Source organism: Sparus aurata, chromosome 10 (assembly GCF_900880675.1).
Source record: "Sparus aurata chromosome 10, fSpaAur1.1, whole genome shotgun sequence".
Taxonomy (NCBI): Eukaryota; Metazoa; Chordata; class Actinopteri; order Spariformes; family Sparidae; genus Sparus; species Sparus aurata.
The window spans coordinates 22,089,929-22,115,831 of record NC_044196.1 but is presented as its reverse complement, the minus strand read 5'-3'; the positions used below and the strand labels follow the sequence as shown (position 1 = coordinate 22,115,831).

Here is a 25,903-nt window from a genome sequence, read left to right as displayed (position 1 = left end):
CACCGGCGCGCAGGTGGTCGAGTGGTTAGAGCGCATGCCATATAAAGCAGCCGACCCCGGTTCGATTCCGGCCGGAGGTCCTTTGCTGCATGTCACATCCCCCCTCTCTCTCCCATATTTCCTATCTGTCTGCTGCTTAATAAAGGTGTCTATGCCATAAAAAATCTTAAAAAAAAAAAATCAATATATGTCACCAACACCACAGTCCTTTTAAGTACCTGTAATCAAATCTCTTCTTTAAAAGCCTACACTTGATCCAGATGTTTTAAACAACTACATCTAACCTTCCCCTTCACCCATATCTAACCTTCCCCTTTCCTCCGAGATCCTCGGGAAAACAGTGGGCAATCAGCTATATGACTTTCTACATGAAAACAGTTAGCATGAGAATTTCCAATCAGGTTTCAGAGTGCATCATAGCACCGAAATAGCAGTGGTTAAAGATGTAAACGATCTCTTAATTGCATCTGATGGGGGACCTGTCTTTATAGCCTTGTTGGCTCTTAGTGCTCTATTTTACACCACTGACCATCACATCCTGTAACAAAGACTGGAACATCAACAAACGATGCTGAGCAATTATTCCACGCTTTTGTTACCTCAAGGCTGGATTACTGCTATTCCCTTTAATCCGGCTGGCCCAATAAGTCTCTAGAGACTCTCCGGCTGATCCAGGATGTTGCTTCGTGTGTACTGACAAGAACTCATATTAGAGAACTTATTTATCCGATATAAGCCTCTCCCTCTGTACACATTCTTGTCTCATTAAAGCATGTTACTGTCTCTTTCAGCGGAAATAGATGGACTCTTGTTCTCTATTTTTCTGTTTTACAATTCTAATAAATAATCCAAAAGACAATCTTTCGAAGATCCACCTTTCATTTGTTCACTTATTCACGAGAGGAAATAATAATTTCCACCACAATAGTGACAAATGAAAATGCCAGATTCTATCAAATAGGTGCCGGTCCCAATCTGGGAGGTTACGGCTCCTGCAGGATCTACAAATTAAGCCCTGATTAGGCTTGAATGAATCAAAGGGGACTGTTGGGCCTTGCCGGAGGTATGCACTCTACACAGCACTAGTATCTAGTAAGTAAATTAAATCAGTCTTTCTGTTAAATGTCCTCATTAAAACTAATTCTATATATTTTTTTTATTATTGCTCTCAACATGTGCTTACATTGTGTATGTTCCAAAGTTAAGTTGTGTTTATTCAAATTAGCCCATAATATCTCAAAAGAGGTATTATTCCAGTAGAAGAGTTGCACTGGATTTATCGAAACCACAATGGCCACAATGGAAACTCTTTCCCTTGCAGCCCATTAATCCAGTTATACCTTTAAGCTTTCGTGCTATGACTATGACCAAAGCTACAAAAACATTATGAGCGGGGGGTAAAATAACAGCTTACAGGAGGAAATAACTCGTGTGAAGAGCAAACTGTCAGGATGTTTGCCTTTTCTCAAAGTGAACACCCTGCCAGCAAATCAGTGCTCCATGCTTGTTAGTCTTTGCCGCACTTCCATCTCAAACACGCAGTAATTAAAACCAAACTCCAATTATGTTTCATCTTCTCTACGGGCATCATTACATTCTTAAAATTATAACACTTAGATCATAATAAATTACTCTACCACATGAAATATGTACAGTTTAACCCCAAGGCTGTGATGCTAACACGCGCTGCTGGAGGGCCCTAATCTCCTTCTATCTACAGCTCTATTTATGAGGCCTCTGTCCGCAGGCACTCTGGCGGTCAGCCACCGACATGCAAGGACCTCTTCATGTGACGGAGTGTGCTGAGGACAAGAGCCAAACTGCCAGCAATCAGGCACCAAGGGGGGAGGCGGACGAGGAGTGCTGTGGGTGTGACGGGCGATGGTAATGGAGGCAGAGTGATTTTTGGAGAGGAAGTGTTTTAGGTGTATGTCGGAGGTTTGTGAGTGTGTGTGTGTGTGTGTGTGTGTGTGTGTGTGTGTGTGTGTGTGTGAGTGCAGGCAAATATACACATGTCAACTCACTTGTAAATGCACTCACCCATGTTCTAATGGTCTAATGTTGCTGACAATGAGAAGCAGATTGTTTTCTGCAGTTAATAAAACAGGAAGTTGCGCTTATCTTTTTCCATGACACGCACTGAGAACAACAACAACAACAACAAAAAGTCACGTCCGGGTAATGAGGATAATATGGCGGTGATGTCTGTTATTGCCAGGATACTCTACTCAGGATATGAACTACTTTTTCTCTCCTCCCTCCTTTCTGCTTAAGCAGCAGAAACAATCTTTTTTTATTTTGACATTTTTAGGTTTTGTGTTTCATGTTTTTAAAAAATGTAGGAGACGGAGCTGCTCAGCATCCTCTCTACAAAGGTGGCTCCTCTACTTGACGTACAGAACCCTAACCTCGCTGAACATCGGCTCTCTTGGGAGGGAGAGGGTGGTGGGTCAGCCCGAGCCATCTGCCCTTCAGGCAGCCAAGATCCGTCAGTACTGACAGTTTATTAAACCTCCTATTATTTGGAAGAGCTCTCGCTTCTTCATCATCAGACAAAAACTCACTCCACTGAAGATATATATGTAATAAGGCACTTGTTTACTGTATAGCTGTAGGCTGACTTTAATATTTGAAAATTGCAGCAGCCATTGTCGGGTGTTTATGTTCTGTAATGGAACCTGCTGACTGGAGCTGGAGGGGAAATGCACTTTATCTCATGAACGTAATGTAACGGAGAGGGGAAAACAAAAGAAAAGGAACAAGAGTCTAATGTACAGTTAAGTAATCTGGCTGTTTGACTGTTCAATTTATCATATATATGTGACTCAGGCACTAATGTTCAAGGTTGAGGATATATATATACACAGGAATATATTATTTAGGAATTAACTTTAATATTTGGAAATTATTTCCAGTGTTTGTACAGCTTTTTTATTCTACTCTGGTTATGTGTGTATACTAATTTCACCTCATTAAATATCACTTTAGGTTGTTGATATAACCAAACCAAATCATTGGTTCATCTCATTCCATATTAAGTATTGCATTCATGATGTTGCTTGTAATCAACAACTGTGCGTCCTTCACATAATCATTATCTTAAAAAACAGATGCAGAAGCTGCCGGATGATGTCTGGCTATAACTACAGCTATTGAGCAAAAGCTGGTAGCATGGTTTAGAAATCAAAACTGGAAGCAGAGTTAAACTGTTCTGTCCAAAGCCCCAACTGATGCATCTACCAAGCCCTCTTAAGCTCATATAAGGACACAGGCGCATGCACATGGAACTACGCAACTCTGCTGCTTTTTAACGCTATTCTGCTTGATTGGCAGTTGGCGGCGGTACTGCGCAAAGCGAAGTAACGCACCAACAATGGCAGGGAGGAGGTTCCTAGCTCGTTAATATTGTTTAAACGTTAGAATTTGATAAAGAAATTGAAAAAGAAAAATTATCTTGGCAAGTTTTTTATGTTGATTGGAGCTGATGGATACACAAAACGTGTTTTGGTGAGAAACAGTGAATGTAAACATAATTTTTCGTTTGGAAGCTCTATAAAGCCCCCTTAATTCAAAGCTGGGAGACTTAGTGAAATCTTAGTTTTGGCAAAAGAGCAAACCAGCATGTCTCCTAACATGTTGAATAACTTAAAGACACTCTGTGGAGTTTCTTTTTTACAGAGTGATGTTTAAATTCAGTTTTATTCATGAAATTGCATTCTTTTGCAAAGCCAATTTTTAAAAATGCTTTAAATCCTGAAATGTTATGACAATATTTGCCGGCTAGCAGTCTTTTTCGCCCTTCCCTTTGCCAACACACTACTATGTAGAGGGTATCTTTAAAGCACCTATGTGTGCAGTTTGGAAATTTTGCTTTGGCCCCCCCAGTGGTCAGATCCAAAATTACACTGACAGTTTTCAAGAAACCCATATGCCATCAGAATAATTTGTGCTATTATCGCACCATAATTCTACAGAAGAAACAGGAATACCTGCTAAAGGTTTACTGGCCACGCCTAGGAGGCCAGATGTTAATTACACCCGATACTACATTACTGGCTGAATAAAGTAAAAATAAAAGTATAGTAAATGTAAGTAAGTGAAATGTACCTTAATAACATCTCAGGACAGCTTACCGTGTACTTCATCTGAAAGTTCTGGACGAGGTTGAGGTCGACAAACATGCGGATGGTAGCCAGCGTGGTTTCAGTGTCTGACAAGTCAAAGTCACTGAAGCTGAAGTCCAGAATACCCAAGGACTGGGCGGATGGCACTGTGGTTACCTTCAAACACACACACACACACACACACACACACACACACACAATCAATGTACAAATGGAAATGTTTATATAATCTATTTATTGCTTTGTGAAGTCAGCATCTGTCAATAAAATAAATCTTTACAAAAAAAGCGTATTGTCTGCGTAATTTAGTCGGGCTAATCTCTTGCAATCATTATCCAGATCCTTAAATGAAACTCTTATTTTGTTATGACAAAACTGACTGCTGCTGCAGTTACAGTAGCGGCTTTAACGACATCATTATGAGGAGTTTTCAACCTGTGACGTGTCACACAGTCTCTTGGGTAGATTTTAACCCCAAAACTCAAGCCTGTGTCCTAGATACCGAGTGACAAATCCTCTCTCCAGCACCCAATTGAGGCCACTTAATCAGGTTATGCTGTTAGTTCAGCCACTACACCGCAGGGAGAGGAGAGCAGAGCGGAACCTTTTGAGACGGTCATCAAGTGTCATTGTTAAGGCTGTGGCTGGTGTTAAAGCCGCCATCAGTAAGACCAGTTTAACACTTACAAGGGAGTTCATTACCAAAATCCCAGGACAGTCTGGCTGCGGGGTACATGTAGTAAACAGGTCGTTTTGATAAAGGTCACATGGCATGAACGAGGCATCACCATAGCGCATGTAATGAGCTCTCCAGCCGCAAGCCTTAACGATGACACTATCTGTATCTATGGCTGTGTATCAAATAATCCATGCGCTGGTGGCGACTAATGTTCCATGTGGGGTGTGAAAATGTGCATTGTTAAATGAAAAAATTTTAATTTACCGCGGTTACCTGGAGTTCCCGCGATTCTTCCTCTGCGGCGCTGGCGTGATACGACAAGACCTGGAACACACACATACAAAAAAAGAAAAGGTGAGGTGTGCAGACTTTGGGTCTTCAAGTTTTCTGAGGAAAACACATACAGTACATTGCTGCTCTCTGACATACATCTATAATTCATTAGGTCAGCTTTTTGCATCACAGTGACCACCAGTTTGTGATAATTACATTCTACTTGTAATATCTTGGAATTCAAATGTTGTATATTTTAGGTTTAAATAATGAGATTAATTGAAAAACAATGAACATGGGGTTTTGCAGGCCCAATCTACAGAGTGTGCAGAAGACCCGGGAGGATAATTTGGGATTGAAATAACCCATCATTTTCACAGAACATATTTTTGACGAAGAACAAATATCGAATTATTCTTTTCAAAAGTCTGCTGAAGAACATCTATGAATCTGACTTAGTCCAGAAAGTAAAAACACAAAATGATGCGGGGCTGTCACAACAATTTCAAAAAGCTGAAGATGAAAAAACTGTCTCTGTCTCTTCTTCTACAGGGAAGAAGAGACAGAGTGGCACTGCTCATCATTTGTACATGTCAGCCAAATCAGAGATATGAAGACGCCGTCATGCTCTGGAGTTTACTGCCAGTATAGCAAGAGAGCTTTGTGTGTGTTTTTGTCTAAAAACAGAACAAAGGCAATTTGGGAATGTCATTTTTACAACAGAGAGTAATAAGAAAGTTTCAGTGACACCCACATTTTGTCATGGAGTTCCCCTGTCTTGTTGTCTTGGTAAATAATAATTTGATTATCTTTTTTTTCATATAAACTACAATATCAAAATTATAGTTTAAAATTATTAATAATAATAAGGTGCTCATAAATGTAATGAAGCAACCCATTTATAATCATCCACTGAGATAGCAGTACAACTCTACAGGAACAGCCCTTTTAACACACATTAATTCAGGGGTAATAACTCATTGTAATTTAAATAAAGCGCTAGCAAAATCGGAATAGGTTCAGTGACCAAACTGCAAAATGTACAGAAACCACCAACTTTTTAGTCATTTAATCTCTTATCTACAGACAAAGATGTGACAACAACTAAACACAGACTTAAGTATGGTGAAGAGACCCTAAACAAAGAACATAGAGGTTTCTTGGGATTGAACCAGGTAGATGAAAATGGAGCTGTGTTCAGCAACACAATACAACCCTGACGTCGTTCAAAGCTGAGAGCTGTGAGAGTAACCAGAAAGAAATCAGGATATCTGAGTTAGAATTTAGTATTTTTCCTACAGATTACTGAATCTGTAAACCATTAACCAATATCATTCAATGCTTGGAAAGCATGTTATGCTTAAGGAGGCTGAAGGGGAGAGAGGAGACATGTCTGGTGAGGATGATAAGGGAGGAGGCTTTGCAAATTACAATTTACAGAGCATACAGTTGCAGTAAAAAATGCACACACACACCTGTAAAGAGCGTGTACAGAATATCATGGCAGTCTTGAGTTTGAGTGATTTCTGCGACTCTCATTTTTCTGTGATGGAATGAGTGGAAAACATACTGCTTTGTCACAAAAAACGTTCATGAAGTTTGGTTCAATAATTAATTTTTTTGAGGTCTTCTAAAAGTATGACCAAATCTGCTGGGTCATAAATATACATACAGTAACTTGAAAGATCAATTTGATGATGATTATAGAAGGTTGTGTGTATCAAATGTTCTCTGTAGCCCGGCCTCTAAACTTCTTCCGATTGATTATGATTTATAATGGCTGGTGACTTTTCTGGGCCCATTTTTAATAGGGCCTGTTTGATTGACCCACTAGACTCAGCCACAAACACTACAATGGGAACGTCTAAGGAGCTCAGCATTGATCTGAAAGAGCACATTATTGATTTACTTTCTTTAGAGCAGCAGATCCACTGGCAGCAAAACAGCCCCACAGCATAATGCTACCACTTGACAGTAGGTGTGGTGTTCTTGGGGTTAAAGGCTTCACCTTCTCTCCTCCAAACATATTGCTGCTCATCGTGGTGAAACAACTCAATGTTTGTTTCACTTGACCACAGAGGTTTCCTCCAGAAGGTTATCTGTGGGCACAACAGTCTGCTTGAGTTGCCAGCATGCAACTAAGATCTAGGCAAGGGGCTGGGGTCGAGCCAGGCAAAGTCAAGTGAAACAGGGAATTAAAATCAACACACTATTTTTCCATGGATTGGCACGGCACTGTCCGAGGTCCTGTGAGCCTGCGAGAACCGTTCAGATTACTTTGTGAACTCTGGGCCTTGTCCGAAGATGTGGTGTGTTTGGAATCATTTCTTGACTCTCGGGGGGGGTATCCCGAAGGCACCAGGCTGTCTGAGAGGGTTGCCAGTCCAATCCAAATTTGCATGTGGTTGATAATCTTACATTACTCAACTGAAAACATTACAAAGGCAATATATCTAATGTTTGACCTTCTCATCTTCTATGATTGTTGAAAAAACATGTGTATTCTAAATTTGATGGCAGCAACACATCTCAAACAAGTTGTGACAGGGGGCAACAAAAGGCCAAGAAAGTTGTAGAATGCTCAAGAAACACCTGTTTGGAACAGTCCGCAGGTGAACAGGTTCATTGGTAACAGGTGATATTATCATGGTTGAGTATGAAAGGGGCGTCCTCGAAATGCCTGGTCATTCACAAGCAAGGACAGGACGAGGTTAACCACTTTGTCCAATACGTGATTGTACAATGGATATTACTACATGGAGTAAGGAACACTTTGCGAAACCAGTATTGGTAAACACAGTTTGTTAGATATTGTTAGACACTAGTCTAGATGAATTTTCAATTCTGATTGGCCTCAGAGTTGTGAATTAATTGCTCGACATTACAAATGAATAAAATGAAAACCAAAAATCTTATTCATAACACTGTGTGAAGTCTGTCAATGAAAAGTGTAACACACAAGCTGCAGGTCATACTTCACTTACAAACCAATAGCTATCAATCAATCATCTCACTTCCCATTCACTACTCAACTCGCCAGGAAATCAAAAGTCATAATGGTGTAAGCACCTCTTCAGATAGATATTACATTTAAATAGATATAAATATAAATATGACGTGATGGATAATTATGTTCATGCTTTTCGACTTTAGTCATTTTGGAAGTTTAGTTTCTTCAAAGTTTTGATGTCTGGTGCGTGATAAAAGTATAATTCCTACATTACTTCTGTCTAGTGTCTTCAATAAGCTGTCCCCCCCCCCCCATTTTTTTTTAAATCTCTTCTTTTTTGGCTACAGCAGCCAAATAAAGCTGGACATATGCGCAGTTTTTAGTTTTAAGAGTGAAAAGAAGGGCAGTACAATGGTCCAGACCAGGAGTGAGGCCTGCTTTAACTGGGTAAAGTGGATCCTGCTGCTGGGTGCCAGAGAATGTGGCCGTCAGCTGCAGCCGAGAGGAGACGTCACCTCTGGCACCCTGAAGCTGACAGCTCCGCCACCGAAAAAACAGCAAGTGTGTATGCATGCGTGTGACTGAAAGTTGGTGAGAGGAAAAACATGAAACTGAATTTAAGGTGAAATAGTCAATTGTCAGCGCATGTGGGCTCACTTATAATGATTCTGTGCTCTCCTGGCTGTCGCTCACAGAAGCTGGAGGAAGAAAAGTGTCAGAAGCAGCTTGAAAAATCCTCATGCATCGTCTCATCACTGTCACTCACACACCCACACACAGCTACATTAGACACTGTAATTTTCAACACTTCGATAGTTGAGAGGACCCCTCTCTTTTCCTCATCACGATGACACATCATCTAAATGCCTCCTTTCAAATTTTACCCTAACCGTAATGTAAACCTGGTCGTAATCCCAAATCCCCTTCCTCGCAAAGATAGAAGTACAAAAGCACACACAGTGTCATGAAATGCCATACTTCTGGTTTTAGCCTTTACATATTTGTCATGCTCATGTCCAGTTACTGGTGACTACTTCTGATATAGTGATTCATTAGATATGATCTTTTGTTACATAATTATCATTAGCTTGTATGCCTTTTGTCTATCTCAAACCCCACACCTGAAATCATTCTGAGAGGTGACTGTGTTTAGATAGAAAAAGCAAATCAAAATGCAGTGTTTCCCACACATCCATTTATTTGTGGCGGTCCGCCAAAAATAACAACACTTGCTGCCACATATTGATTTTTCTATTTTAGGAGCTGTGTGTCCCGTTCTCACTCACTCAAGACATGGCACCCGTCAGTGAATAGCATGATGTTATATACTCTGATATATACAGTGGATGATGGCGTGGTTTATATTCTGTCGGTAAAACCAATGAAGACGAGGAGGAGGACTATTTAACGCAGTTGGCTTGACCGTAACTTCCTCTGCAAAGAAGATTGCTGGCTTTGTTGTCGAGATCAAGCCCCCACAAAGAGTGCTATGCTAAGCCAAGTAATTACATCATCATGTGATGCACTGGGGCCTTTTCCCATAAGCTACCACTTTTAAAGACGCGTATGTAAAACGGTAATCAAAGCCTCACAACCCCTGCAAAATGACTTATTTTACTGTAAGAACTTGGACAATTTGTTCCAATAAAATTTGGGGAGCCTGGAAGTATGGAGGACTAAACCTGACTTAAGTATAAATAAATGCATAAATAAATAAATAAATGCATAAATAAATGTATAAATAAATACAGGAATAAATAAATACATGCTTAAATAAATGCATAAATAAATAAATGCATGAATAAATGTATAAATAAAAGAATAAATAAATGCATACATAAATGAATAAATAAATAAATGCACAAATACATGCATAAATAAATGCATAAATAAATAAATAAAAGTATAAATAAAATAATACAGAAATAAATACATGCTTTACATTTATTTCTACATTTCTGTTCACCCACATTTATTTATTTCTGTATTTCTGTGTCCATAAGTTAATGAGGTAGGAGGTCCTAACCTCAGTTACCTAACAGCATGATTGGTCAAATGGGAGAGCCAGACAAAAGCAAACGATTCCCGATCCCAAGCCTTGCTCCCTGTAATGTTGCAAACCAGCTCCAGTTAGCGTAATAGCCTCGACCGACGTGCATTTTAACAGGCGATGAAGCCAGATGTGCTGGTGGTGTGGTTTGAGAATCCCGTCTGGAGAGGGGTCCTCGGCCATGTCCACTAACCAGGAAAACATTGTGCTCATCGATCCAAGTCATGTATATGTGTTTTTCGCTACACTACTATTCCACATGGAGGTGCCGGAGTCTGTCTACTTTAATTAATTAATTAATTAATTAATTTATTTATGCATTTATTTATTAATTTATTAATTATTTTATTTATACATTTATTTATGCATTTATGTATGTATTTATTTATGTATTTATTTATGTATTTATTATTTATGCATTTATTTATTTGTTTATTTATACATTAATTCATGCATTTATTCATTTATGCATTTATTTATTTATTTATGTATTTATACTTATGTCAGGTTAAGTCCTCCATATGGAAGAGCCGCCCGATCACATTTTATCCCCATCCAAGTTAGCTCAGTGCTAAACTGGAAATTAGCTGTCTCAGCCAGCGGAAGTCTTGAGGGTGCATGCTCTGTGGCACCCCAGCTGGACAACCACTGCCACAATTAAAGTCTGATTCTGTGGGGAAACACTGAAAAGTAATTCAAGTCAGCTGAAGAAAATGTGTGTGATTGTCAAAGACAGAGCAGCAGGAAATGTATGAGGAGCAGTTACAGTTAGAACTAAGAAAAGGAAGATGGTGGAGTGCAAAAAGAAGAAACAAGGACAGATAATACAAATATAGATGATATAAAAGACCAAGCTTTACAGTGATATAATGTATTGCTAGGCTGTTGGATTGCATTAAACAGCTATAAACTGGTACCGTTTTATAAATCACCAATTAGGGCATTTTCACACCCATAGTTTGTTTGCTCTGGTCCGAATCAGGGACCAACTTGTTACAATGTTGCATATTACCTCGAGTTTGGTTTGTGTTCACACAGCAGCATTTACAAGTGGACCAAAATGTGTGATGTGCGAGGAAACAGCTCTCTAATTGGTCTAAATTTTGAAAACGAGGCAGCAAATCAGCTGAATTTAGCACCAAGCAGACAGGAAGTCAAGCACTGAAACAACAACAACATGACATCCGGTTACTTTTCAAAATAAAACACCCAGTGTTTACACCAGCACACAAATCTCAAAAAAGAGGCAAACACAAGCTCTTCTTCTGATCCTTCGGTCGGGAACACTTCATGTTGTTGTTTTTATGACACAGACCTATAACTGCGGTCGCGAGTGATCATGTGATTATCGCAGAAACTCCTCGGCCTCGCGACGTCAGCTGTCTACTGCACTGCGCCGTGTCCGACTCAAAACGCAACCGGGGGTTTCCGGACGGCGGATGGCAGAGCAAAACACCTGATCGGGCCGTAACACAGCGGACACGTATCCAGTGTAAAGTTGGGGTTAAGCACTGATGCTTCCTGCAGTTGGGTCGGATCGAGTTGGATCATGTTCTCACCACAAACGAACTGTACCAGAATTTGTTTGGAACCGGACCGAGACCACCTCTTCAACAAGGTCTCGGTCTGGTTGTTTTGGTCCGCACCCGAGTGCGATTGATGTGTTCACACCTTCCAAAACAAACTGCACAAAGGGGGTAAACGCTCCAGGCTTCGATTCAACCGAACTCAACAAGTCAGGTGTGAAAACGCCCTTAGACTTTCATCAGTTTTGGCGTCAAGACTTAATTTGGCTTTAGACTCTACAATTTTGAAAAAAGGTTTTATCAATCTTAGAAGCCAAACTGCGCTCTGATGTCATACTTTTGATCTCCCAACTCCAATGTTGCATCTTTGTTGTACATTAGGGTTCTCTGTGTTAGTTTTGCTCATCCTGTGAAGAAATGTTTTTTACACATATTTGTATTTGTAGTCTGGTTCTATAAGTTGGAAAAGGGGGGTCTGCTTCAAGCTTCCCACGACTGAGCATGACAATTATTAGTTTAGAAGAAAGCGAGTCCTCAAACATGGGACTTCCAGTGATCTTTCTCTTTGGTTTTGTTTTCAGTTGAGGTAAATAAAGGCCAAATTGAAATTACAATTTTTCGCTGACATCCCACCTACCTCAATATATGATGATTGATAATTCTACCGCAGCTACCAAGCATGACTTTAAACCACACTGCTCTTTGGTTGGTCATTATTACCCAGGTACACATGGGTTACAGACTGCACTGAAATCAATGTCTCAAGATGCTTTTTCAGAAAGAATAGTAAGTGTGTGTGTTTGTGTTCGCATGAGGCTGACCTCCAGAGTGACCTCTTGCTTGGCCATGGCTCTCTCAACCGTTTCGTACATCTGTGTGTTCTGGATGCCGAGGCCGCAGAAGATGGCAAAAGCCTCGAGAAACTGCTCGTCGTTCCGGTTGAAGGCCCTCACGCTGCCCGACGCTTCATCCATCTTATTAACAAGCTGACACACACCTGCACAGACACAAACAGGAACAGACAAATAAGTAATACTTTTGTGCACATTATGCTCAATGTTTAAGTGGTTGAAGTCGACTGTCTCCTTGTTTATCTTTCAAAAATGATGGCTGACTTATGCGGGGGGCTGACTTATGTGGGGGGGGAGGGGTTCTTTTCTTTCACTGATAAGAATGACAAGGCAATAAACAAAAGGATTCGATTTTGAAATTCTGTTTTGTCAGCGTTCATCACGACTGTGAGCATAAAAAAAACCCCAACATGTTATGTGATGTGTGAATACCACATGGTTGGAAAATTCAAATGGACACAGTCTCGGTAGATCACGCACTCCATGCTGAGAAGCTGCTTTGAGACCTCAGCAGTCAGCAGGCTGTTGGTTGTAAGTTAATTGAAATTTGAGGGCGGCAACTTGCTCACCGCTGTAGGTGTGTGCTTTGTGCTTACGTTAATGAATTAGCAGCTGCACGAGTCTGTTGCAGCCACAGCAACTTTTTTTGGGGCTCAGGGGCCATGTGCTTAGTGCTATCGGTTTAGCCGCTGAAGAGCAGTTTCAGCTGTGAGCACAGCACATTGTTGTCATCGCTAACTGTATCCGACTGCCTCGTGACTTGTACACATGTAAGAAAACATCAAATATTATTATAATGAATGTTAACAACGAACATGACCATTGTTAGTAATCACCGCTGTCAGGCTAGTATGTTAGTATTGGCAAACTGTGGCTGAACTTGCATGCACCTGCCCTCGCCTTGTGGAATACTCTGGTCCTGCGAATTGACTGATCAAGCGGCAGGTGGCTATGTAGGTAGGTAGGTAGGCCGTCTAATCATTTTATTAGAGCCAAATGAAATGTTTGATTTGCTTTTAAGAGACCTGCAACAGTCACAAAATATATAATAAAGGGGTGGGGGGAGTAATGCTATAGAAGGTCAAGGTGAGGTCTGAACAAGTGAGTCCGGAGTCTTCTGTGTCTGAGTCTTTGCTCTCAGCGATGGCGGCAGGATGCAGGGTGCAGGAAAGACTGTCGTCGAGGATTGACAGTGACTGACAGGTCCATGCGAGGGCAGCTGTTCATTAAAGAACTTCACTGCAGCCGGTTCAAAAGACTTCCTGAATCTCTCAGAAAAGCCTCTCGTCATGACAAGCCTGTCACTAACAGAGATCTTCGCCTCACTGGATACATTGTACACTGGATGATCCAACTTTTGCGCGACAATCTTGAACTTCCTACCCATTCTTGGTTCCAAGACCACATGTGCGTCAGGGGTCACGGCAATAATGGGTCCTGCCTTCCTGATCAGTTTAATGGTCTTATGCCTCTCCTCTGATCTAAAGCCACATCCTCAGCAAACAACAGCATAAAACAAGACACTAGCTAAAATAATGTTAATACTTCTGCTTCCCCTGTCTCATACCACGTTCAAGTTCCTTCTGTGCTGATTCAATCATATCTTTGTTACCAGTTTGAAAAGCAGATTTCCTCGTATTACATGGCATAATCAAATCAACACAAAACTAAATATAATCAGTGACACAGTCTGCAACATTGTCCACGTAATAACTAACCAAGCTTAGCTGTAAATGTGCCATGGCATTCACAGGAGAACACCTCTGCCAGTCGAATCTTCTGCCCCCTCAAGTGGTTGCCAGTTTAATGGCCAACGTTGCTAGCACAAGCTAACACAAGCTGACATTAACATTGCTCATGCTAGCTAGCTAACGTTAAGGTTGCTAACACTCGCAAGCTAACATTTGGGTGCATACTGCAGAACTTACACAAATGACCACAAGATGGCATCAACCAAGACTCATACATACATACAGATACAGACGTAATCACTGCCATATCACCAGCCTATGGAGCTTTCTTTAGGCCATGAACTCATCCCAACACTTCAAATAAAATGAGAAATGAGACACACTTGCCAGTTTTTACTTACAATTGAACACAAACCTGTGTTCATGACTGAATATTGCATCTCTAAATGTTAATAATGTATTCATGAACACAAAAAATGTGGTAGTTTGAACTCAGAATGTTTGATAAGAGGGGCACAGAACGTTTCACTATGATAAATTGCTCATGACTAGGACTCTTAAAGGTTGGAGGACGGGCCGTAAGGACCTGTTTTGTTTGATCACTAAGTGCATCCATGGTCATTAGTCATGTTCATAGTCAACTAATGGAGCTGCTACCAGCTAATTATGCAGATGATAATCACTTTGATGGATGGAGTGGCGGGACTATTCATGGAAGGATCATAAAAGTGGTAATTCTATGCTGTGCTTAATGTGGCCTCAGGCCTATGATTCAAGATCGTAAAGCCTCTTACGACTTTACTGATGTTACATCACCGAAGCAATCTCTTCCAATATATCTGTGGGCCAAAGTGTGATGCTGCCGGTAATAAAAATACACTTTAGAGGAACATTTCACCACTAATTACACTGGCCTCTGATCTGGCTTTGCTGATGGTCCACACCTTTATTGTCTTGCTGTTCTTAAACTTATACATCTTGAAAGCCCATGTCATCCAGGCAAAATTTCTCCCCAACAGATCTCACTACAGCTAAGCTACTTTCATGATGAGAAAGAGATGGTTTAAGCCCAGGTTTAGTACTCAAAGGGGGGCCACACCAGATAGAGGGAGAAAGAGAGTGAGCCTACCGATAACTTTGTCCTTCTTGCCATTCCTGATGGGAGTGCACAGCAAACTCTTAATCTGGTTGCTGGTGTGATCTGGGTTCTCACTCTGTCAGAGACAATTGAGCAAGAAGGATGATAACAGAATTTTGAAAAACAAGAGAAAAGAAAAACAGAAGAAATGAAAGAAAATGAAAAGGAAGAGAAAACTTATACTGACCGTCCAGGGGAAGCGTTGGTCCTTGGTGACATCTGCGATGTTGAGAGGCTGCATGGTGTTCTTGACATACTGGCCGTACATGTAGTTAATCTGACTGACATCACAGTCCCTGAGGAGACGAACAACAAAACAACGTCATGATTAACCATTTACACTGACCGAGCTCACCTGGGTTGTAGCAGCATTTTGTGTGGATTTTGGCGGCCCCTATGGACAGAAACAATTTTAGCACCCCTGCCTTGTGTCTTGAGATCTCGATTTGGCTAGTGTGTGCATTTGTTTTAGAAGCAAGTGAAGGAAAGGCACAGCACATTCTTAATGTTACTTTCTTTTTTAAACTTGGCCGTTTGCAGGACGGTGATGTAACGCATCTCTTTGTGACTACGTTAGATTTTCAACTTTATGAAGAAGATAAATAAAAACATAGCAAACTTTGTTTTTAGTGCCGTACCACCAGACAACATTTATTCGAGCGGGCCGCCCAGGTATACTAACAGCCGCCCAAGACCCATGCATTCTAGAGTCTACTTCTAAACCTGCATCCAAAAACTCAAGGCTAAACAGCAAGTTATATGTTAATAAAACATCTGCTGGTTAACAAGAGAACCTCAGCTAACTGCACCTGAGTCCAGCCTGCGCCCCCGGCTCAGTTCAGAGCCATCAGTCACGTCTCTCAGCGCCTGTTTGTTATCTTGAGCTGCTCCAAGTCCGACCACAGAGTCAGCTATAATACTGCATGATGAATGATGGAAAATGGATATACAAACATAACACGAGGTTAAGGCGAAAGCCAGTGGATTTTGCGGTGGGACGTGTGTGTGCATCTGTGTCTGTGTGTGTGTGTGTGTGTGGGTCTGAGTGTGTAAGCCAGAGGGAGGAAATTTGAGCGAGTGCAAGTGGATATGAGAAAGGACGACAAATGGTGTGTTTCAGGGGGTGTGTGTTAAGGAGAAGAGAAGGGAGAGACAGGAAACCAGTGGTGGAGTGAAACCAACTACATTTGCTGAAGTACTTTTTTTTTTTGTACATTTTACTTGAGTATTTCTATTTCATACTTCTACTCCACTACATGTAATAATATAACAATCTGAAAGCAGTGTTTTGCTCGATGAATATTTTTGCTACATCATGTACATTTTGCAGTATTTTTTACTTTTTACTTTTTTATTACTTTAGCATTCGTAATGCAGGACTTTCAGTCTTGAAAAAGTATTTTTAGACAGTATTCTAACCTGAGTAGCTCCTCCTACAAATAAGTACATAAGTGTGTGTGTGTTTCTGTGTGTGTGTTTTGCTCGATTTCCGACATACCTCCACTAACGGTTTCATTTCGGATGACTTCAGGCTTCAGGCTAATTCTAAAAATGTGTTCTCTCCAGACTGGCCTCAACTCACACACACACGCACACTCCATGTGGACATGCTGCACAGTACGTGTATTTGTGCTCGAGTTTAATTAACCAAACACACTTAAAATCCAAGTTTTTCTTTCCTGCTCTCTGTGATTTACTTAAATGAGGCCACAGATTAGCTGCAGGCATAATTAAAAACCATCTCAGCACTATGCTTGCTTTTCAATTCAGGGCCCCACATTCTAGATCCAGAGAAACTGACTTGCCCGACTTGGTCAACCTGAAAGCGTTCAGCCTACCATTCCTGCGATTGGTTCAGCTCAGCTGAACTTCCTGGCGAAACAGACGCCTTGTCGTTGAGGAGCCGCAGCCCGAGGTTAATGTCACTATAAAAAGCCTCCTGCGGTTCCAACCGGTCAAAGCTAACATCCTGCGGGGCCCCTCCCCTCCCATGTTGGCCCTGTTGGAGGAACTGCCCGGTTTTTACCATATCGCAGCCGTCCCAGAGGAATCCAGGGTGCACACACACATCAGTATCTGAAGTCAGTTATTAGATCTAAACAGGGGGAGGGGCCATGAGAGCCGGCTGTAAAAATGAGACGTTGTGGAGGACGAGACAAGTTAAGACATCTGGTTTGTGTCATTACTGACAGTCTCGGGATCTTCGCAACGGCCTCTTTTTCCTTTCTTTTGCAGAGCTCACTTAAGTACTGAGCTCTGCTTGCACACACAGACAAAGCTTTAGTTAAATGTCGGTCAGACCCAGGATAAATATGTTAAATCTCAGGTTCAAAACAGGGAGCTCCCAAGATCTGACAGATCCTTTTGATTCACCAATAAAAAAAGATCACCAACCATGTTTTCTATCAGGTTTTATTGATATTTTGCCTCTTAGCTTTATATCTACTCAGAGAAGGTATCAGTGCCAACATAGAGTCAATAAAACCTGAACCTGAAAGTATTGTTTGTGGACCCGTTCACAGTACAGAAACAGAGATACAGATATTTAAAAAAAGATATATCATTATTAACTGTGATCTTCCCGTTTTTAAAGTGCGTTTTTGGCAACGTTCAACTTAACGTTTCCTTATGTCGCAACTTTAGGTGCAATTTCCGTTTTTATGTTGTGATAACACTGTGCTTAAGGTCAACTTAGGTGTAGGGTTAGGCAAATACTGCACGTTTTAGCTTGCAGGGTTCAGACACAAGAAACATAGCTGGAAAATGTTCCAAAGTCTCGTTAAAGGTAAAGGTATCCAGCGGTTTCACGCCTACAAATGTTGACATGCCGCCCAAAGAGCGCTCTCTGGCTTATACCAATGACATCACTTGGCCACCGCAAGTCCAACACAGTTTTTAGGTCTGCCTCTTGACAAGCACCGAGATCCGAACATTGTCGCAGACTCTGTTGACCCCTTAATGGCGATGGCAATGGCCCATCCAGCAGGACATTGCACCCTGCCATATTGCAAAAAACTACTCAGGAAAGGCCCAGTAAAACACGACAAAGAGCTCCAGGTGACATCTTTGTGACATTCCTTGGGCGCCATGATTGAAGCAGTTGCAAGCTGAGCCAAATATAATTTTGAGGAATTCATTCTGTTCAGTGTATCCTCCAGAATGATATACTTGTAAGGACAGAGAAGCTTCCGATAAAGTATTTGGAAACCTATTAAAGACCAATATAGGTATTATATATTGGTAAATATACACATGTACAGTATACGGCAAGCACAACTGTACACACATACACACACACCAATTCTCTTGATTCAGCTGAGATTAAGATTGAATTTTAGATGCTGCGTAGCAACTGGGGAGGCCAGACCACCCTGGAGACGAGGGGGGGCAGGGGAGGAGGCAGGGTTTTCTATCTCATTGCATCTTAAATCAGATTACTGCTTATTTACTCCTCCTGGCTGGAGCATGTGTTCATGTCATGGAGCTGTGCAGCTAAAGCCTCCTTCAGTCCCTTTCTTCTCATCCCGAACCTCTATTAATCCTGCTCATGCATCCTTAAATCATTACATTCTTTTATTGGCCTCTTTGTCCTCTGTCGCTTCTATCGTTTTTCTTCTTTATCTCTCCTAGAAATGATCATTTCCTGGGGGATAATTGTTCTGACATTTATGTAATCATAGCCAACCTTGTGTTCTAAAACATTGTGTTCAACTAATTTGCACCAAACGGGACAGTTAAAAAAAACACACTTTCACACAGAAAATCTTAATTCAAAATCAACTTACTAAGTTTTTTTTCCTGAGCTTTCAATAGACTCAACATTCTTTGTCAGTGGAAGGAGTTTTCTCTGCTTTCATCAGCAGTAATAAGTCTGCTAATGAAAGCTGTGAGATATGGTTGAAAGCTCCAACAAGCTAGTAAGTGGACACTGGGGTATTATAATGCTGGTTAGATTGTGATATTTTTTCTAATTTTACTCTGGTAATGTACTTTGTTTTAATGTATATATGTGTACCCGCTCACTCAACTAAACCCTAGCTGACATTTTATGCTTATGTTCAGACAACTCAAGGCAGGTTGCGTTATGCAAAAGACCATCATTTGTTGGTTAGTTAAGCCCCGATAGTACTCTAACAAAAATTAAAAAAGTGGAGGCTGGGGTGGTGGCGGCAAGCTTTCTAGCAGCAGCAGTGTGTAGCAGCTTTTGAGAAGGAGGGGATATGAGTGAGGAGGGAGCCGAAGTTTAGGGGCACCAAATCAGATTCTACCCTAGGGCACAAAAATGTGTACCAACAGTCCAGCTCTGACAGTGCTGTCAGCAAAATCTGATTCACCTGACCAAATCCCAGGTCGGGTACAGCCCTATCACATCATCCTGATCTACAAAATTCAAATCAACTAAATAGTGGTTCATTTCTATAGATTCTCTCCTGAACGGTGAAGCACCATCTGTCATCATCATCACGCGAGAATAAAGAACAGATCTGGGCTGATTATTCTTGACAGCTGCCCAGGTAGTTTATTCACCAATATCAAGTTTGAAGCTTTGATTGTTGACATCTGTGTGTCATGGATTGGTCTTGTTGCAGCAGAAAGTTTTTCATGTTTTGATGACTGGTTGGAAAACGGTGACCTGGAGATAGCAAGTTTCCTTTTATAATTACTTCAGTAAAGATTTGTTGTTCACAATGTAGCATTATCAGGAATAAAATGTAGTGCATCCCCTGGATTCATGGATAGTGAGTTTACTGCATCCTGGGACTGGTCTTGGCCAAGAACCATCTTCCATCCAAGTTTCGTGGAAGTCCGTTCAGAAGTATTTGTCTAACCCTGCTGACAAACCAAGCAACCAACCAGCCAGCCAAGCAACCAACCAAGCAACCAACTAGCCAACCAGCCAACCAACCAACCACCCAACCAACCAACCATCATAGAGAAAAAACATAACCTTCTAGCCAATCTTGTGGTTTAGTTTGCTTATGTAGATCATGTAGCGACATCAGCATTCAATGTAAACCACAACCATGACAACCACTTAAAAGTTCCCTAACTTTAATCAAAGTTTTGGTGGACCCAAACCTCACAAAAGATCAGACACAGGCAGTTATTTCCTTTAAATTAATACATGATGTCACACTTCTACGAAACATTGGCACACTTGGTTATATGAGGAAGAAAACAGCTGTGAGAGAAGGGTTTTCGGACACAGTTTAACTATACAATAAGCACTTAATTCTGAGTAAACTAATGACCTTAAGAACATCACATTTCCTGAATGGTAAAAAACTTCACAAGAGAATACAGTCCAAGAAGAAGTCACATTTGCTCTAATTCTTGTATTTCTTCCCCCCTCCACATTTTAGCATGTATTCGACAATTGATAGTAAAGAGGCATGCAGGAAATAAGTAGAGAGGGGCATGATATGCAATAATAGGTCCCCAGCTTGAATTGGACCGGGGATGTTTGAGTTGTTATTAAGTTGCATGCTAGGCTGTGACCATTTGGCTACCAGGGGGCATAAACATGAACATATTTTGTAGGAAACATTGGGGATGAAAAAGGAATATTGTTCCAGAGTTTTTTTTTTTAGAGTTTATTGGAAAAACACATCAACAATGCAACAATGGTCCTATGTGTTAATGGTTGGGATATGAAGGTAGCTGTATGTTACAATGTTTCAGTGATTCTTCACATGTAAGCTGTAATATGCATTGCACATATCTACACAGGCAACATGAACAAATTTTCTGCCTGAAAAGAACTCAACCACACACCTCCATCCCCTGTAGCAGAACTTGTTTTCCACATGTGCAACTGATACAGCTGTCCTGTGCAATAAGAGGGCATGTTGACCTAATAAAACTGTCTGTCCGTGACAGACAATTTTTGGAACCTCTTGGAAAGGTCTCAGACTGCCTGCTTCATCATGACATACGGGTTTTGACTGAGGAGCTGTCAAATCAACCCCAAAGACCACATATTGAGCCAGCAAAGCCCAGCTAATGAGAACAAGAGCTTTGAGCCGAAAGCCGAGTCAATCAAGTGTCTGGGAATTCAACGGGGAAGAAGGCGGATTACCTCAAAAAGATCCCACGGGGCTCCAAATCAGCTCTGCTGACTTATTATAGGACTGAGCCACTTTGGCTTGTCTTTTCTTTTGCAATTTAAAGTGACTGAATGGGCACAATAAGACTTTCACTACTGCCAAAACATTAGTTTTGTGTAAGTCCTTTGAATCTATATGATGATAATGCATACGTATGCATAAGGTGCCTGATACATAAATGTATCCTAAGGGCCTCTGATGTAGTTCACAAAGACATTAGTTCAAGGAGACATTAGTGCTAATAGCTGGTGGAAACAGCTGAAGTAAGCCTCAAGTTATCTGTAGGACTATTCGTTCAATAATGGGTTTCAGCTGAGGGCGATCACTTACCTTTTGGGGGCATCTAGGACTTCACCCAGCTCCTCGTTTTCCATGTGAAAGACACTGGAGAAGGAGTTCTGCAAAAAGAATAAAAATAAATGTATTTGTGCGGGATATTACAGACCGAGTGATGTAGCTGGTACTTGCTGGGAGGAGACATTTGCTTGGCATCTTGCCATTAGAATCAGGTGACAACATACATACAGACAGGGTCTTCGTATGGTCCAGATTTTATCGTAAAGAGAATGACTTTTATGCTTTGCTGCAGGTCCACCCTGTATGTTTACTGGCTGTATTAACTTCCTCATTCCCTCAAATTTAACCATTACAGCTAAACCCAACATCCAGTGCTACATGCACATCACCTAAAACATGTCTCCAAGCTTGAAGAAAAGGGATGTTGATCTATTACCCCTCAGGCCCTGCCAGAAGGAGAGTTTATTTCAACATTCCAGCACGCCTTTCGTCTTTTCCCCACCTTTTAGGGACTTGTTTTCTCTCAACCTGCACTCACAACCCCTCGCGAAGAATCCTTTTTCCATTTTTAAGACATGGGGACAGGATGTTAAAGATGGACGAGGCTATTCGTTTTGGAAAAAAGTGCCCCCTACCCTTGCGTGCACATACACACACACACACACACCTTCACTGTGTGGAATTAGTTCACCTCAATCTATCTAGGTAAGGGTAATAAAGCTGTTTTAAACAGAAATAGGACCTGCCATTGTTATGACATTTATTGGGGTTTTTGGCGAGGGGGAAAGTTTATAACAGGATGACACTAGACAATGGAATTTTTTTTTCACAAGTGCAGGAATATTGAAATAAATCGTTCTTGTCGTCTTATATACTTTGGAAGGATCTGTCAGGAAAGGACAAGGGAATGGTTAGTTGGTAATGTCTGTAAGGATTTTTCTTATGCAATTATCTGAGTCAAGGGCATATACATTAACCTATGCATTCTGCTCATATTATATTATGGAGCTCCAGCCATTTTCTTAATCCATAACATGACACAACAATCTGTTGTGATTTGTGTTAATAGTGGAGTTAAACATTGGGAAAAGAAAATGAAAGGAATTCAATCTGAGACTGACCCTATCGGTTGTTCAAAATGCTTTTCTAACAAGTGACCTACACAACTCAGGCTCCTCTAAGAAGCAAAAGAAGAGGTAGCTCGACATTAGAGCTGCAAAAATTACTTGATCAACTGGTTAGTCGATCAAAAGTAAATTGCCAACTATTCAATTTATTGTTTCAGTCACTTTTCAAGTAAAAATGTCAAATGTTTTGCTGGTTCCAGCTTCTCAAATGTAAAGATTTTCTTGTTTTCATTATCATTTATGTTAGTAAATGGAGAGTCTTTGGGTGTTGGACCGTTGGACTGTGATGAAACAAGTAATTTGAAGGTGTCACTTTGGGCTCTGGGAAATTGTGGCTCGGATTTTCCACATTTTTGGGAAAATTTATAGACCAAACTATTAATTGAATAATCATGATAATAACTCAGGTGAGTTAAACAACACAGAAAAACAATCCCTGATGCGAGCCAGATGTCAAATCCTATCACATACGAGTCACACACCCAAACCCAAAAACACACACACATTCATGCTCACCATACAAATGACAGCGCACTCAAACATGGTGCTATGCATCGGTAATATGTACACAGTCAAAAAGATACTACCAAAACACAAACCAATGACTCTTATATGTGCACACTTGTAGGTGTGCATGTACAGCACAGTGCAAATACATTACAAACATTCTGTACAATATATTTGCACACAAGCATACACACACATGCTAACACATGCAAATCGGTGTTTCTTAACAGATGCCCCACACTTCAGTAAAGTGAAGTGAGCCAACTCGGGCCAAAGTCCTCAAAAGTCATGCGTTATTGTTGGTGCGGTCAACTGACTAGTGCTGTCATTTACTATGCTTCCTACAGGAAAGGTGCTTTCCTTGAGAAAAGCTTAAGATCAAATCCACCGACCTGTGGGTCCTGCTGGAGAAACTACAGACATTTAACATTGACACCTGTATACAGAGGGCTGTCTGGCAGACGAAGCCTGTAAAAGTTCCTAATCTCAGAGTAAATGTTTAGTAAGGACAGAGAGAGAAGAGAGAGACGTGGGGGGGAAGGGTATAAAATAAAGGGAGACAGCTGGTCTGGCAACCCTGAGGTCATGAGAGGGATAAACGCATGCATACAAAATAATGAAGTGGGTTGTGACAGAACCAATGGAGCTCAGAGCATACATGGAATAAAATGTCTTGATTATGATAAAGAGTTGCTTCACCCTAATCATTCAAAGATAACATTTCTAATTGTCCTCTGATGTAGTTAATGCAGATGGTTTTGGTTTTATATTTGTTGGGGTTGGGAATGGTATTGTGGGTTTTTTAATTCCATTTGTGGTGCTCACAGCAGTGAAATACATTTTTGCTCAAGCAAAAAACTATAAAGCAATATCGTATTGCTATGGGGGATCCACATCAGACACTTTAAACAGCAGTGAAGATAAGCCCCCGAGGGAGCTCTGGGGTGAGAATGGGCTGTGGGCCCCTGTTAATCCCCCATACACTTTCCAATGTGCCAGACATAAATACAAGTATGCATAGCCATATATACCTTAACTTGGAAAATAAAATAGTATAAAAGTAGTGCATAGATATGTACTGGCTTCTAGAGCTTCCCTACTACAGGTGACAACAAATCTTCCACCATCGTCTTGTTAGTCAGCTCTCCCAACTCTCTCCACGCCAAAACTTAAATGTGTCTGCTGTTACTCTGTGCAACCCTGCTGCTGGCCCGGCTGCTGCACAGAGTAGACATGGCAGATTGTAATCGAGCATCCTTCATCCCACTATTGATTTTTTTTAAAGACCATAACGGCTTGGGTGGTGGGCAAGCATTGTGTGTACATCCGGGCCACCATGTAACACCGGGAACACTGACTACCACAGCAAGCCTTGTGCAAGATTTACATATTATCATTATTATGTATAAGGAAAAAAGTTTTGCACAGTTAAAACCTAATGTCGGACAGATGTTTACTTCTGTTTGCATGGTTTTCTTTTGTAAAATATGAAGGAAGTCCAGTGTTGCCAAGTGTCTGGCAAGAAATAAAGTAAAAATGTCTTTCATTTGTTAGCTCAGTACAAGGTTTCAATAAGTTGTTGTTCTCAGTCATCCAGGTAATTCTAAGTGCTGTGTCGTAGGCAACTGTGAAATATTGCACTTTCTTATAGCACTTGAACACTGCAGTGCCCCCCCCCCCCCCCATGAGATGAAAATACCAGTGGTTGCCTCAAGCTAATTTCAGACCGCTGCACTAGAAGCAATATAATTTTGGGTTAATCCATCTTGACAGTATTTTGAATACATCTGTTATTAAAAGCCTTCATCTCAATTGGTCTCACATGGCTATAATAAATACCAGGCGCAGTTAAACACCCATGTTTTTGTAGCCTAACACAAACCACTACAGTGGCATTGCATTCCACATCCAGTTAACCCCAAACCTAAACACAAATGTTGAATCCTGCTATATCGTTGATAAATTTGTGAGCCCAACATTCAGAATGATTCCAGATTCATTGCAGCCAGCCATCAGCCCAGTGGAATTAATTATGAAACCTCATTGCTGGGACTGGTGGTGAGGTAGGACACAACTTGGTGCGGTGTGCGGAGCCAAGCGCAGTGATGTAGGTTAGTGTAGATAAACTTAAAATATATAACTTACCCCAAAGAAATAAAACATCCTGCATGCTTGAATCTTTCATCAAGAGTCAACAAAAGATTTCGCCCCTCAGTGTTACATTTATGGCATGCCCACACACCAGCGGCTGAAAGGGCAATAATGTGCGCTGAAGTTGATATTTTGTGGCATCGGCACTTACAATAACATACCATTCTGTAACAGTATTTACGGCAGCTAAGACAAGTCTGGACAGCAGACCTGTCAGATCCTTGGGATTGTGGGTAACAAATGTTTTGAAGTGTTATTCAAACTATTGTGACGAATGGCTTGTTGTTATGTTCAAGCATGCGCTGTGTCGTGTGTGTGTGTGTGCGAGTCTCTTGGTGTGTGCAGGACACATTTTTCTCTCAGAAGACACATCTGGCTAAATAAATACAATTTGATTGTTCCATTAAAACATTAAATAATTGAGTCATCTGT

At 41.0% G+C, this 25,903-nt stretch overlaps 1 protein-coding gene across 3 annotated transcripts in view; it reads right to left on the bottom strand.

The window, feature by feature from the left end:
• The window catches only part of pde5ab (phosphodiesterase 5A, cGMP-specific, b), an 80,089-nt gene that overhangs the window by 11,818 nt on the left and 42,368 nt on the right, over positions 1–25,903 (bottom strand). For 2 of the 3 annotated variants that reach the window (XM_030431845.1, XM_030431842.1), the window contains 6 exons: positions 21,720–21,787; positions 15,470–15,578; positions 15,274–15,358; positions 12,424–12,599; positions 5,068–5,127; positions 4,134–4,280 (listed from right to left, as the gene is read on the bottom strand). In XM_030431845.1, coding sequence (XP_030287705.1) covers positions 4,134–4,280; positions 5,068–5,127; positions 12,424–12,599; positions 15,274–15,358; positions 15,470–15,578; positions 21,720–21,787 — 645 coding nt within the window. The remainder of the gene's footprint in view (positions 1–4,133; positions 4,281–5,067; positions 5,128–12,423; positions 12,600–15,273; positions 15,359–15,469; positions 15,579–21,719; positions 21,788–25,903) is intronic. The other variant, XM_030431843.1, reaches the window with a different exon arrangement.